At 43.2% G+C, this 16,567-nt stretch overlaps 1 protein-coding gene across 1 annotated transcript in view; it reads right to left on the reverse strand.

Annotated features, from left to right (window-relative positions):
• UBE2K (ubiquitin conjugating enzyme E2 K) overlaps window positions 1-16,567 on the reverse strand; it is a 63,386-nt gene that overhangs the window by 5,081 nt on the left and 41,738 nt on the right. The window contains exon 7 of the mRNA XM_006169234.2: window positions 2,596-2,695. Coding sequence (XP_006169296.2) covers window positions 2,596-2,695 — 100 coding nt within the window. The remainder of the gene's footprint in view (window positions 1-2,595; window positions 2,696-16,567) is intronic.

Here is a 16,567-nt window from a genome sequence, read left to right on the forward strand (position 1 = left end):
ATTTCAAGCAGTCTGAGATCAATGATTAACTATATCAACAAAGACATGTACATAGAAAAGGAGGGAATGGAAGAAAAAAGTTACCAAAAAAACCTACTGAATAATACATAAATTAAAATCTTAAAAGGAAGGACCAGCAGTTAGAGTAATGCCTATGTCGCTGAACTACCATGTAGTTGACCACGGTTTAAGTCCTGGACCCGGTGGCTTAAAACTCACGCCAGGCACATGTGCATGTGCGTGCATGCCCAAGGTCCCGAGAGGAGAATGGAGGAGAAGGGATTGCAGTGTGGCCATCTCCCCTGGGGGGTGATTTCTCACTTTCTGTCTCTCTGGCCAGCACCCACGCCCTATAGCAAAAACCTCTCAAAAACAATCAATCAATCAAGTCTTGGCCCTGGCAGCTAGAAAATTGTGCTGTGCGTGCATGCCCAAAATCCTGAAAAGAGAATGGAGAAGGGACTGTGGCACGGACATCCCCTCCAGGGGTGAATTCTCACTTTCCAGCTCTCTGGAAGTGCATACTTTATGGCGGAAAAAAAAAGAAAAAAAAAAAGTTGCTAAGAGGAAGTTTTCTGAGGCAAAGGAAACATGGCAAATTGGATGAAATGATACATGAAAATAGACGCATGAAAGTAACTAACTTTGAAAATGCAGACATTTCAAGAACAATAAGAACAGTAAGAAGGGGACCAGCAGGTGGTGTGGTGGCTAAGGCGCTGGACACTCTCACGTGCCTGACCACAGTTTGAGACCCAGGCCTGGTGGATTTCTTCCTTTCTTTCTTTCTCTCACTCTCTCTGGTCAAATTAAAATAAGTGAATGAATAAATTAAAAGAACAGTAAGAAGACAGGAGGTGGAGCTAAATTTGCAGACAGTTCAAATCATGGAGAACGTGCAAACTAGAGAGTGTGAACTCAAATAGGTGGTAGTGGGTCTACTGACACATTTTTTAGCTGTAAGCTAAAGTACGGTTTGCGCTTTATCAAGCTAATTGCTATCAATGTTGAGAATGAAGGAAGGATAAGGTTGAGAAAGAGATCAGCAGTGGCAACAAGAAAAAAGAAAAGATGTACATAGGCACCCAGAGGAGGTGAGCCGAGTGTCAGAGATACTGGGATGGAACCAATGGGAGAAAGGAGAAAGGAAAACTAAACTTAAAGGCTTTGACTTGGACCTTTATTTATTTGGAGAGATTTTTCCTATAAGGTGCGTGTGCTCGCCAGAAAGTGAAAAATCACCCTCTCGGGGAATGGCCACACCACAATTCTGTCCCCTCAGTTCTCCTCTTGGGTTTTTGAGCATGCACACATACACACCCAGCCTTAGTGTCAAAGTTGCCTGGGTCCAGGACTCAAACCGTGGTTGACCACGTGGGAGTCCAGCACCAACCATTACCTGGTGGCCCTGTGACTTTGATATTTAAACTGGTGATGGAAACGGAATACTGGACAAGTCTGCAAGGCAGGATTCTGCATTCAGCTTCGCGATGTGCTGAGGCATCCAGAGCATTCATACAGGGCTGATCTGACACAGGCTCTTGTGTTCAGAGCACAGATCGGGCCTCAGCATTTGGCGGTGTACAGGCGCAGCATCAATGCAGACATGATCACCTGAGCCAAGTGTGCACAGTGAGAAGCAAGGGACCACATTGAAAGGGGAGGGGGCAGAAGAGAAATAAATGTAGGAGCTGAGAAGGAACAACTATGAAGACAGGAGGAGAACAACAGTATTTCAGAAGTGAAGAAAAATGTCCAGTTTAAATAAAGAATGCTGGACTAGCAGGTGGTGTGGTGGTTAAGGCGCTGGACATTAATTCCCACATGGCTGACCGCACTTCGAGTCCCAGACTAGCTTTCTCACTTTCCTTCTGTGTGTGTCTTTCTCTAGTCAAATTGAAATAAAATCATGAATAAATAAATAATTCCTTAAAAATAAATAAAGAAGAATGATGAATTGATCCTAATGGTTTGGGGTAGGGGCTGCCCAACTCCTCCTTGAAGAGCCAGGTACTAATAATTTGAGGCTCTCAGACCACACTCTCTCCAACTTTGCCACGGTAGCAGAAAGGCGACGTCAAGATGTGGCTGTGGCTGTGTTCCAATCAACTGGCACTTAAGAAAAATCAACCAGTCTGCTTTTCATTGCTCATCTCAGAGTGATTAAAAATTGGAAATGAAAACCATTCCACTCAGCAAATTACAAGGTCACTGGTAACTCCAGTACCATAGTAGGAGGAGATCGGGATGACAGCCAGGGTGGGGGTCACGGTCAGCAGGAGGGACACACATAAAGTGCGTGCAGTAAATGTTAACCAGAGGACCGAGGTGGCAGGTATCTAAGTGTTCGCTGAGCGATTCTTTAGACTTTGAGCACCTGAACATTTTCATCTGTTAAAAACAGCACCTACCATAGACCTTATGACACCTCGAACTTAACAATTGATAAATTAAGTTTTCACTATTACATCTAACAGAATAACCTTGCCACAGAAAAGGCAGTATTTTCAAATTCCACGCCTACACGTCACCATCATAAACTAGCAGCGACCGCACACAGGTGCGAGGAGTGCTTCCCGCACGTAGGCATCGTACCTGATTTGCCACTACCGCGTCCTGTGGGTCGTCTGGCTCTGCAGCTGCCAATAGCGCTTGCAATGACAGTAACACCGTGCGGAGAGTCATCGCTGCTGCCCTGAAATCCAAATGGAAAATGTCCCAGTTAAGCGAGCTCCGCGTGGCAACAACAAAATGAATGTTCTCTGAACCAGAGGGTAGAGTTCAGAATTTTGTCCAATCATACAGTTGTTAAATTCATCTGTAACTGTATGTCTGCCTATTACATTTCTTCCTTCTTGGCTTTGTCTATTTCTTCCTATTTTCTTTGTACTTTTGCTATAGGGTGTGTATACTTGCTGGTAAGAGATGGGGGTGGAAGGAGAGTAAGAAAGCAACCCCCACAAGGGTGGCCACACCTCAATACCTTCTTCTCCATTCTTGGAATTTGGGGCACGTGCACACACACACACACACACACACACACACACACACGCATACACACCCCAAGTGTTTCTCAAGCAGCTAGGTTCAGGGTTTAAACCTCAAGTCGGTCATGCGGTAACCAGATGCCCAACCAACATGCCACCAGCTGGCCCGAGCCTTCTTTACTCCCCTCCTGTCTCAGACTGTTGTGTAGCTAGGAACACGGGGTGCACCACAATGCCCATTCTTGCAGAAAAAGTCTCCGTATGTTATTCACTCTACATTCCTTTCCTTCCTTCCTCAGCCTCCTGAGTGGCGGGGCCTACAGGCACATGACACCATGCCTGGCTCTTGAGGGTAGTTTGGGGACCAAACCTGGGCCTTCAAGTAGGTCTCAACCTACTGAGCGGCAGTGTGCAATTGGTGCTACAGCTGACAACCAAGCCGTGCTTTCTATTTCATTGCTAGAAGGTCCGTGCACTAGCCTGAGAAAGGGAGAAAGCATCTCCCAAAGGGGCTTGGTTCACGCTGCAATCTTTTTCTCTGTTTGCCGTTCTGATGGAATTTCAGACACGTGCCTACTGTGTCCCTTGGGCTTCTGGGGCCAAGATCTCGGCCATAACTGGCCCTGTGGGCTATGGCTCCCTCCACCCCTCGGCTGCCAGGGTGGCCTCCTTTCTATTTCTTGAGACACTTCTAGGCATCCCTTCCTGAACGGGCTTTGCTTGTTTTCTTATTGGTGCCCACATTCTTCTTCCTAGCCTTAGCCACACTTACTATTAATTTATCTAGATATAAAGAAATAAACTTAGTATAAAATAAAGCCTTTGAAGTTTTTTTTCAACACCACTCTATAGGGTCATTGGAAAACTAATGACACATTTTTGCACAGAAAAACATTTCGTGGCTGGGGCCAGCAGGTGGTGTGGCGGTTAAAGCGCCGGATTCCCACATGGCGAACAGTAGGTTGAGTCCCATACCTGGGGGGGTCTGCTCTCTCTCTCTCTGGTCAAATTAAAACACAGTAATAATAATGATAAAAAAAAAGTCATGACTTTTCTAAGTACCCAAAAAAACAAGTAAGATAGTATTAAACAAATGTACTTTACTTTCAAAAAGTCTGAAATAACACTATGAAATAGGGCAAGTTTCTTTTTCTTGCCTTAAATACATCATTTAAATCCCACTTTTAAATACATATAAAGGAAATATTTATCTTTATAAACCAAATATTGGGGCAGCCATGTAGCACTATGGGGAAGCCTTGTGAATAAGAAGCCAGATCCCACATGGCCCATCTCACTTCAAAGGCTTTGAAAAAACACACCGATCATGTATGAGGTGTGTTCCAAATCCCAATGGGATGGGAAAAGGAAAAAGAATTAGAGAAAGTTATAGACCGATGGCAAGATTTCTTTGCATTTCTATTAATAATTTCTTTCACCAGGGTCAGCAGGTGGCATGGTGGTTAAGTCACTGGACTCCCACATGGCTGACCATGGTTCAAGTCCTGGACCTGGCAGCTCATTTTCTCACTTTCCCTCTCTATCTCTGTCTCTCTTCAGTGACCTCATGTAACTTATAACAATGAAAATAATAATAATGATAATGACAAATAAAATTATTGGGAACCAGCAGTTAGCGTAATGGCTATGTCGCTGGACTCCCACGTAGTCGACCGCGGTTCGCGTCTCAGACCCAGTGGCTTAAAACTCATGCTGGGCGCGTGTGCGTACGTGCCCAAGATCCCGAGAGGAGAATGGAGAAGGGATTGCGGCATGACCATCCCCCCTGGGGGGTGATTTCTCGCTTTCTATCTCTCTCTGTCTGTCTGGTGAACGCACACAGCCTATAGCGAAAACCTATCCCCCCCCCCAAAAAAAAAGAAAGAAAGAAAGAAAGAAAAACAACATTTATTTCGCCAATAGCACTTTGTCACCTGGCTTCCTGATTGATATTATTCAATAATTCTTTTCTCAATTTTCCTAAGGACAATGTACAAACAGTATTATCCTAGCTACTTAGGAGAAAACTTATTACACCAATGACATCTTTGCCAGGTCCAGGACTCAAACTGCAGTCAGCCATGTGGGAGTCTACCTGCCTTAGCCATCACACCACCTGCTGGCCCCCACTAATGAAGTCTAAGTCAGTGAATCTTACAAAGTGCTGTCCCTCCAAGAAGTAGCATTAGCACTACTTGGAAACCTGTGGCTCTGGTGTATGCTAGCACCTGAGATACACCGTTTCTCACACCGTAACTCAGAAAGTCCTAAGCCAACGAAATAACAGCAGTGCTACATCTGCAGAACTGTGTTTCTCATTATCAGAGAAAAAATCACATGAAAAATAGTTAAGGGATAGCTCTCTGGTCGAGTGGTAAGCAGCCTGATCCTACACGGGTAATTCTACAGTTCAAGTCCCAGACCCAGCTGCTTGAGAAACATGCCAGGCACACGTGCAAAATCCCAAGGGGAGGTCGCACTGTGCTGTGTCCATGCCTCATGGGGGGCACTTTCTCCTCTCCCACTCTTTCTTACACTAATGAACACACATGCCATCTAGTAAAATGTGTATGAAAAAAAATTTTTTGAGATTTTTGTCACAGGGCCCATGTGCTCACTGGAGAGACAGAGAGAGAAAGGGAGATGTCACGCTCCCCTGGGGGAATGGCTATACCATAATCCCTTCTGCTCTCGGGATTTCGGCATGCATGTACGCATGCCTGGCCTGAGTTGCAAGCCTCTGGATCTGGGACTCGAACCACAGTTGGCCATGTGGGAGAACAGTGATGTAACCATAACACCACCTGCTGGTTCCTACACGTTTCAAAAATGTTCACAGAAGGGCCAGCAGGTGGGGTGAAGGTAAAGGGGGCTGGACACTATGCGGCTGACTCCATGATTTGAGTCCTGGACCTGATAAGTTTCTGTGAGTGCCCAAAATCCAGAGAGGAGAATGGAGAAGGTACTGATTGTGGCATGGTCACAAGAGGGTGACTTATCACTTTTCCCTGTCTTTCTCTGTCTCTCTCTTTCAGTATAAGAATATGTACTATACAAAGAAAAAAAAAAGCTCCTAGAATAAAATATATTATTTTAGAGAAGATGTACAAACAGAAAAAAATGGTTATACTGCTTAAAAATGAGCCGAAATGGGAAATAAAAGTGAGCATTTAATAGGAGTTTTTCAAATCACTATGTAAAACGACGTTTCAACTCTAAAATAAGAATTTGAAACTCAAAATTGTTTCTCTAGATCACCGGGTCCTAAATTTCCTAAGTGCGTAGGTAAGTTATTTTCAATCAATAATTACAACATCTTTAGTATGAACAATAATCTTTTAAAGCAGGAGTAAAAATATAAAAAGCTAAATTAAATCTTTAAATTTGAATTTTATGCTTCTATTACCACAATAACAGAGGAAAGTGCTTTATTTTATTAGGTGTTTACTACTCAAAGTTCATTTTATGTTTGACAAAGTTCAAAGAGAATGTTTAAAGGAATATGCGTATCAAAACCTGTCTAGATAAAGCAGCATAAAGCTGACATATCGAAACAACAACAAAAAAGGGGACAAAACATCACAGAAACAGAATATACCACACTGGCTACCTAACATTGCGCAATGGACTTTTTTTTTTTTTTTTTGAGAGAGAGATTTTTGCTATAGGGTGTGTGCACTCACCGGAGAGACAGAGAGAGAGAGACATCACTGCCCAGTGGGGATGGCCACTCCACAATCCCCCGGGATCTTGGGCATACCTGCACACACATACACACATCTAGTGTGAGGTTTAAGCCACCGGATCTGGTACTTAAACCACGGTTGGCTCCATGGGACTCCAGTGATGGAGCCATTCTGCCATCTATCTACCCCACTCCGCCCCGCTTTTTTTTTAAAGATAGGGTGTCTTGCTGTGTCACGGTCTCCTGTTTCAGCCTCCTGGATCCAAGCACTTTTTGAGTGATATAATTTTTAAATCAATGGCATTACTGTAAGCAAACTCTTTTTCTTTTTAAAGAATTATTTTATTTAACTTTATTTATTTACTTATTTATTTTAATTTTGACCAGAGGTACAGAGCGCACGCGCGAGAGAGAGAAAGTGATAAAGCACCAGGTCCGAGACTCGAACTGCAGTCAGCCATGTGGGAGTCCAGCGCCCTTAACCACCATGCCACTTGCCGGCCCCTGTAAGCGAACTCTTAAGATACATGATTTTTTTGAGAGGTTTTTGCTATTGGGCATATACGCTTGCCAGAGAGACAGAGAGAGAAAGCGAGAAATCACCCCCCAGGGGGGATGGCCACGCCACAATCCCTTCTCCTCTCAGGATCTTGGGCACTCACACACATGCGCCCAGCGTGAGTTTAAGCCACCAGGTCCAGGATTTGAACCACAGTCGACTACACGGGAGTCCAGCAATGTAGCCATTACACCAACTGCTGGTCCCAAGATACATAATTTCTAATAAATGAAATTATTTCTTTGAGGGTAATTTACTTGAAAAAAAAAAAAACTTTACTGAAAAGAAATATTTCACATTAAAACAAACATTATACTCAGATAATTATTTTACAATAAAAACACTAAGTTGTGTAAAATGAATATGTCAATCATAATTTTGACAAGTCCTTCATATCACATAGGTGGCATTAAAAATATCTTGAGGCAGGCCAGCAGGTTGCATGGTATTTAAGGGCACTGGACACTCCAACATGGTCAACCACGGTTTGAGTCCTGGACCTGGTGGTTTACTTTCTCACTCTTTCTCTGTTGCTCTCTGGTCAAATTAAAATCAATAAATACATAAAGTTAAATCAAATAATTCTTAAAAAAATAATTGTACGCTATGACAAGGGTTAAACAAGTGAATCAAGGTAATTAATGGGGAGAACTTTGTTTTGCTATAGGGCCCAAGCACTTGCCAGAGAGACAAAGCACAAAATAATCCCTGGGGAGGGGTGAGGCTGGGGCGAGAGGTCTGGGGAGTGGAGATGGCCACACCACAATCGCTTCTCCGTTTTCCTCTCAGGATCTCCGGCACGCATGCACCACGTGGGTTTTAAGACACCAGATCCAGGACTCGAACTGTAGCTGATTACATGGGAGCCCAGTGACATAACCATTACACCATCTGCTGGTCCTTATAAACACTATTCTTAAAAACTGAACATCTAAGGCCAGAAGATGACGCAATGGTTATGTCACTGGAGTCCCACATGGCCCTCTGTAGGTCCAGTCTCAGACCTGGTGGCTTGAAAAGCACGCTGGGAGGAAAAAGGAGAAGGGACTGTGGTGTGGCCATCCCCCCTGGAGGGTGATTTGTCGTGGTCCCTCTTAATGTCTTTGACTCTCTCTCCGGCGATTGCAAGAGCCTTAAAGCAAAAAACCTATTTAAAAAAAAGAAAGAAACTGAAAATCTCTTAAAAGAATGAATTTGGACCCTTACATTATATCATACATAAAAATTAACTGAAAATTGATATAAGATCTAAACATGAGATCTAAACAAAAAAACCCATAAGGATAAAAAAGATCATGGCACTGAATTTGACAACAATTTCTTTGATATAACATCAAAAGTACAAGAAAACTACAGGAAAAAGTAAGAGAACTAAACTACAACTTATCAATATACTAAAGGAAAAAACTTCTTGTACAGGCCCAGCCCAAGGCATGGAAGTTAAGTCGCTAGATCCCAATGGGCTGATTTAGTGGTTCGAGCTGTGGACCTGGTGGCTTGAAGAACACGCTGGATGTGTGCGCAAGTGTGCCCCAAAAACTGAAAGAAGAAATGGAGGAGAAGAAACCGCGACAAGACCTTTACCCATGAGGGTTGCTTTCTCACTTTCTCTATCCCTTTTCAGCCCAAGCATGCGTACTCAGTTAAACTAAAGAAAAAGAAAACAACAACAAAAAGAACCCAACAACAAAACCCTTGATCAAAAGACACAATCAATAAAGTGAAAACACAACTTACAGAATGGTATATTTTTAATTGTGTCTGGTAACAGATTAATATCCAAAATATATTAAAAATCCCCACAACTCAATAACAACAAAAATCCTGATTAAAAACTAGGCAAGGGGGACCAACAATGGTTATGTTGCTGGACTGCCATGTAGCTGACCACAGTCTGAGGCCTAGACCTGGTGACTTAAAACTCACACCGGGGGTATGTACATGTGTGCCCAAAATCCCAAGAGGAGAATGGAGGAGAAGGAACTGCAGCATGGCCATCCTCCCGGGGTGAATTCTTGCTCTGTCTCTGTATATCTCCAGCAAGCACACATACCCTATACCAAAAGTCTCTCTCTAAAAAAGGGGGGAAGGGATGCAGGGACTTAAAAAGACATTTCTTCAAAGAAAATATACAAATGGCTAGTACATACATGAATGATGCTCAATATCACTAATGCTAAGGGGAATAAAATCAGAACTGCAATGAGATACCATCTCACAACCATTAGGATGATTATTATAAAATAAAGAACAAAAAGGAAAATGTAGCTGTTATCAAGGATGTGAAGAAACTGATACCCTTGGGCACTGTTTCCTGGAAAGTAAAATGGTGTAAACAGTATGGCGGTTCCTCAAAAAGTTAAACAGAGTTACATGAGCCATTTTTTCCACATTCAGGCACATCCCCAAAAGGGAAACCAGGGACTTGAATAGGTATTTGCACATCTCATCTGTTTAAAACAGCACTACTGGGGCCTGCAGGTGGCATGGTGAGTAAGGGCACTGGATTCCCACATGGCCAATCGTGGTTCAAATCCCAGACCTGGTGGCTTCCTTTCTCACTTTCTCTCTCTCTCATTCTGCCCCTCTCTGGTCAAACTAAAATAAATAAATAAACAAATACAGTTAAATAAAAAATAATTCTTAATAACCAAAACCAAAAACACAGCACTATTCACAATAGCTAAAAAGTGGAAGTGGGGCTGGCAAGTGGCATTGTGGTTAAAGGTGTTGGACTCCAACATAGTTGACCCCAGTTTGAGTCCCGGACCTGGCAACTTGCTTTCTCACTTTCCCTCTCTCTTTTTCTATCTCTCTGATCAAACTGGAAAATAATAATAATAATAATAAAGTTAAATAATTTTTTTAAAAAGTGGAAGCAATCCAAGTGACCACTGACAAATGAATAAGCAAAATATGGCGTATGTAAACACAATGGGATATTATTCAGCTTTAAAAAAAAAAATCCAGGCACATGCTACAACATAGATAAAACTGCAAGACGTTATGCTAAGTGAAATATGCCAGACAAAAAAGAACACATGTTATATGATTCCACTTATATGAAGTACTTAAAGCTGTCAGCTTCAGAGAGACAGAAAGTAGAACAGTGGCTGTCAAAGATGAGGGGGAAAGGAAATGTTTAATTAGCACAGAGTTTCAATTTAACAAGATGAAAAGTCTTTCGAAGGCTGGATGTGTAACACTGTGAAAGTACTTAATAAAACTACTCAACTACACATTTCAACAGAACAGAGATGTTGAACTTTATGTTATATGTATTTCACAATTAAATAAAGATCATTTCAAATGCACTTGCCCATGATCAGGGCTGGCTGAAAGCTATGTGAGGATTACGGTGTCAGGACCCTGTTGAAGATGCCATGCCTGCCTCTCGACTGTTCACTCAGGGAAGAAATGAACAAACTTGATAAAAAGGGAAAGGAGAGGCTGACAAGTGGCATGGTGGGTAAGGCACTGGACTGCCACATGGCTGTAAACACAATGGGGCATGGCAGCTTACTTTCTCACTCTCCCTCTCTTTTTCTTGTCTGTCTTCCCCTGGTCAAACTGAAGAATAAAAAAAATTTTTAAGTAAATAATTTTTTTTAAAAAAAGAAGAAAATGGATATTTTGCCCTCCAAACTGAAGAAAAGGAATACGGAGCTATAACTTCATATTCAATAGACAACTATCTCAAAGAGGAAAACATCATTTTTTTTGCATGATTAAAAATATTCATCATATGGCCAGACGGTGATGTGGTGTGCTGGTTAAGGCAGCTGGACCTTTTCTTATTAAAGTATTATTTTATTTAAACTCATTCATTCGTGCATTCATTTATTTTTAAAATTTGACCAGAGAGGGACGAAGAGAGAGAGACAAAGTGAGAAAGCAAGCTGCCAGGTCCAGGACTAGAACCATGGTGGGCCACGTGGGAGTTCAGTGTCCTTAACCACCACGCCACTTGCCAGCCTTCAGAAACTGTCTTTGATGGCATAAAAAAGGCGAGCATTTTTGGGCTGCTCTACATTAGTTTTTAGAATCGAAATTTAGTACTGTGAGAAGTATACAACTGGAAACACCACTCTCGAGCCACCAGGTGGCACAGGGGCTCAAACGTTGGCTCCCACATGGTTGATGGTGTGGTTCAAGTCCCTGACTACCAAGAATAAAAAACAAAACAGGTACATGTACATGTGTGCCCCAAATCCCGAGAACTGAGAAGGGACTGTCATGTAGCCATCCCTCCTATGGGGTGATTTCTCCCTTTCCCTGTCTCCATGGGCCTCTGGCAAGTGCACACACACCCTATAGCAAAAACTTAAAAAAAAAAAAAAAAAACCACACACACACACACACAAAACAACTTTTCTATTTACACTTCTTTCAAAAGTACTGATTAAATTCATAATGTACTCAGTTTTAGGAAGAAATCTATAAAATTAGCTAAAACACATGAAAACAGGGCCAGCTCCATGGCCTGGTGGTTAAGGAAGCTGAACCCCTCGTGGCCGACCATGCAGTTGTGAAACCTGGACCTGGTGCTTGAACAGCATGCTGGGCACAAGTGCATGCAGGCCCCAAATCCCAACAGGGCAGAAAAGACAGGGCAGAAGACTGTGACCACGCCCCCTGGAGAGTGCTCCCTCCCTCTCAGTCTGAGATCATGCACACTCTAGCATTTTAAAGAAAAAGAGAAACCATACCAAAACAAGCTGTTACGTATCAACAAAGCTGGGGGAGGGCACTTATTTTATCTGATGTGTCTTTCATGTTTTTTCAACATTTCATTTGTACAGATATAAAACAAGACTATTCACAACATGCCTTAGAAAAGGGAACTGCTGGGCCAGCAGGTGGCGTGCTGGCTCCCACATGGCCAGCTCTGGGTTTCAGGACCAGGAACCTGAGGCTCCAGAAACAGGCTGTCAAAGCGAGCAAGTTTCTACCCAAAATGCTGAGAGAACAAAGGAGAGGGGTTCTGAGGGACATTGTACCTGGGAAAGGATTCCTCACTTTCCCTCTCTGCCTCCAGGGAGCATGTGCCCCATGGCAAAAATCTAAAACAAACAAAAACAACCAGAAAAGGTTTTCGTACAAAAATTCACGTTCAGGGGCCAGCGAGTGGTGTGGTGGCTAAGATGCTGGACTCCCACACAACCGACCACAGTTCAAGTCCAGGACCTGTCAGCTTGCTTTCTCACATTCTCTCTGGTGAGCACTCGTGCCCTATAGCAAGTTTTAAAATAATAAAAAGTAAAATTAAAAAATTCTTAAAAGAAAAAAAAGCTCAAGTTCTCTCCCCACATATACATCATCATCTTTTCAATAGCAACAGGGAGACAATTAGTAGTAGTAGTACAGCAAGTTAAGTCAGTGGGAGGTCTCAGTCTGGAAGCTTTGTTTCTAAGGAGGAGGAGGAAGGCTGTCATGCTGGCGGCGCTGACTCGGCGCTGACTCTCGCCTGGGCCCTGGGCGGGCACCCAGAAGCAAGGAAGCAGACTAGTGCAATCACTCGTGTAAACAAGAGTAACGAGGCTTAGGCCAGGCTGGTAGCAGTGAAGCTGCTGGTAAGATTCTGGAGGTTTCACAAACATCTGCCGAGTACAGGACACCAGAGAAAGAAAATCGAAGGGTCATAAGGAGACGAGACCTGAGCAACTGCAAGCATACAGAGCCGCCAACAACTTACACGGGGACGACTATACAAAGAAAATACAGGTTTGAGGTTAGGGGAGCATCAATTGAGTTGTGAACATGTTTTGAGATGTTCATTACACATCTAAGTCTAGACAGTAAGCAGGCAAGAGAATACGAGTCTGGAATTCAGGAAAGACAAACGTGTGAGTTGCCAGCACACAGGGTGAGGTTACGCAAGCAGATGAAAGTACCAAGGAAGGGAGGGCAGAGAGAAAGGAGCAGGGGTTCCAGATGTATAACAGAGGCTTTCTAATGTGCAAAGACCTAAGAGGGAAGGGAGAACTATTTAAGCATAGAGGGAAGACCTGACTAACTCATTACCTGGAAGTCAAGTGAAAAATAGAGCTTCTAATACTGCAAACATGCATTCATACTACTGAATCTCACAACCGCAAAGGACCTCGCAAATAATGGGTCAGCTAAAAAACACTAAGTCCACAAGTTCAATAAGCTGGCAAGGACATCAATCGAGTTACAGAAAACATAAGTTACGTCTATTTCCCAATGCCCGATGTCTGACAGCATGGAATATCCTGCACTGCCAGGGAAGTCACGATACAGTTTTGCATAGAAAAATATATTATGACTTTCCAAACAACCTAATTTATCAAGAAACAAGATGCCAAGAGATGACCTACGAAGAGATAGGATTTCCGCAGAAACACTACTAGGGGAAGAAAAAGAAAAAACTCTTTTTGTCCAGTGACCACATAAACCAAATTACCCACACACAAAATACTGTCTTTCCTGTTTCAGATTTTCCTTTTCCTTTTAAACAATTAACGACACTGCTTAAAATTTACAATATTGAGGACTGGCAGGTAGTGTGGTGGAAAAGGCACTGGGCTCCCACATAGCCAACTACAGTTTGAGTCCCCGACCTGGGGCTTTGCTTTTTCACTTTCCCTCTCCCTGTCTCTCTCTCTCTGGTCAAATTAAAAAATAAAATAAAATAAAATAAAACAAATAAAAAAGGGACTAGCAGATGGCATAATGGTTATATCGCTGGACTCCCAAGTAGTCGACCACAGTTTGAGTCCCAGCTTAAAACTCATGCTGGGTGCGTGTACATGTGTGTCCAAAATCCCAAGAGGAGAATAGATGAGAAGGAACTGGGGCATGGCCATTCCCCCAGGGGGGTGATTTGGTACTTTCTCTCTGTCTCTCTGGCGAGCATATGTGCCCTATAGCAAAACTTCTCTTAAAAAAAAAAAAAGAATTGTTTAATTTTATTTATTCATTTATTTTATTTTAATTTGATGAGAGAGAGCGCAAGCAAGCAAGCTGCCAGGTCTGGGGCTTGAACCATGGTCAGCCATGTGGGAGTGCCCAGTGCCCCAACCACCATGCCACCTGCTACTCCCCAAAACTTATCTCTTGAAAAAAAAGAGGAAGAAAATTAAATTTAAAAAATATATATATTGGGAACCAGAAGGTAGCGTAATGGCTATGTCGCTGAACTCCCACATAGTCGATCGCGGTTCGCGTCCCCAAGATCCTAAGAGGAGAATGGAGGAGAAGGGATTGCGGCGTGACAATTCCCCCTGGGGGGTGATTTCTCACTTTCTGTCTCTCTTGTCTGTCTGGCACTGGGGCCAGCTGGTGGTGTGGTCACTGAAGCAGCTAACTTCACAGGACTGGCTGTGCCGTTTGAGTCCAAGACTCCACAGTTTGGAAAACACACTGGGCACGCGTGCTTACGTGCCTAGAACCCTGAAAGGCAAGATGGAGAAGGTAACGGCAGCACGGTCCTCCTCCATGGGGATGCTTCCTTGTTTTCCTTCTGTCTCTCCCTGGGGTTGCACGTGCTCTCCAGCATCATTTCTTTGGGTAAAATTTTTTACACAGGAAAACAACTAAGAAAACAAAGTACAGTACTGGGCTGGCCAAACAGTGCACAGAGCTTAGATGCTACGCACATGCAGCTGGATCCTATGACCGGCTGTGGTCTGGACCCAGCCACAATGGCTTAACAGACATGCTGGCCCATACGTTTGTGCCCCCAGTGCTGATATGACGGAGAAATTGAGAGAAACTAACTGCAGCATAGCCACACCCCAACAAGGGGGAAGCGTGTTCACTTTTTCCCTTTCCCTCTCTCTCTCTGGTGAATGCCTATGCCTCCTGGCAATTTAAATATTTCAGGAGCTGGCAAGTGGTGTGGTGGCTAAGGCACTGGACTTCCACATGGCTGACTGTGGTTCAAGTCCCAGTTCTGGAGGCTTGCTTTCTCACTCTCTCTCTCTCTCTTGCTTTTTCTCTCTCTGGTCAAGTTAACAAATAATAATAACAATAAATAAAACTAAAATGTAATTCTTAAAAAATTATAGTACTGACAATAATATGTAATTTTCGGAAGATTAGGTAGACAGGTTAGTCTTTTTAAAATTATAATTACTTATTTAACTTTCTGTTATTATTAATTTTTTTTCTCTTTTGGGAGAGGTTTTTGCTATAGCTCGTGTGCGCTCGCCAGAAAGACACAAGAGACAGAAAGCAAGAAATCAGCCCCCTGGGGGGGATGGTCACACCACAATCCCTTCTCCATTCTCCCCTTGGGATCTTGGGCAGGCACGCTACACGAGACCGGCATGAGTTTAAGCCAACGGGTCTGGGACTCGAACCGTGGTAGGTCACATAGGGGTCCAGCGACATAGCCATTACGCCAACGGCTGGTCCCTATTATTAATTTTTAATTTGACCAGAAAGAGAGAGAGAGACAAGAGAGAAAAAAGGAAAGGGAGGAAACAAGCTGCCTGGACTCAAACCACGGTTGGCCACGGGAATCCAACACCTACATCTCTTGTGCCACCTGCTGGCCCCTGGACAGTCTTGGCTTCGTGTATTCTTTATTTTTCTCCCAATTTGCTATAAGGTGCAAGTGCTAGAGAGAGAGAAAGAAAGACAGAAAAAGAAATCACCCCTCTATGAAGGAACAGTTATTTTGCAATCCCTTCTCCTCTACTCTCCTCTTAGGACAAACGCCCAGTGTGTTTTTTCAAGCTGCTGCGTTTGGGATTTGAACCACACAGTCGGTCATAAGAAATCCAGTTGCCTTAATTACCACAACACCAAGCTAGCCCTGCTTTGCAAATTCTTAACATCTTCCATTTTATCTTTTGTTATTCCTTCTCTTACAAAAGAGTAAAATCAGAGGAAAAGGCTGTAACATGTATTAACTTAATCTTTCCTAATTTGATTTTTTCCCCACTCCAGTGCGATTTCATACCTCGTTTTAGTTTTCTCATTCACAGAATCATGTCATAATAACACCTATCTTTCGACTACACCATCGTCACGATCATCTTCATCACCGAGCATTCCAGGTTCTACTTAAAGAAAATTACATAAACCAGCTCATTTAAGTCTTCTTGGCCCTATGACGTAGGTTTCGAGCCCATCTTACAGGATGAGTAAACAAATACCCACAGACAATGGGTAATTTGCTCATGACCAGGTACCCTAAAATGGTGGAGCCCGGATCTGAAACATGGCTCCAAAGCAAGAATGCTTACACACTCCAGGAGGCTGCCAGGTGGCATGATGGTTAAGTGCGCTGGATTCTCACATACGGTTAGAGACCCAGACCTGGCGACTTGCTTTTTCATATTCTCCTCTCTCTTACTCTGTCCA

This window comes from Tupaia chinensis, unplaced genomic scaffold, assembly GCF_000334495.1.
Source record: "Tupaia chinensis unplaced genomic scaffold, TupChi_1.0 Scaffold146907_1, whole genome shotgun sequence".
Lineage (NCBI taxonomy): Eukaryota > Metazoa > Chordata > Mammalia > Scandentia > Tupaiidae > Tupaia > Tupaia belangeri.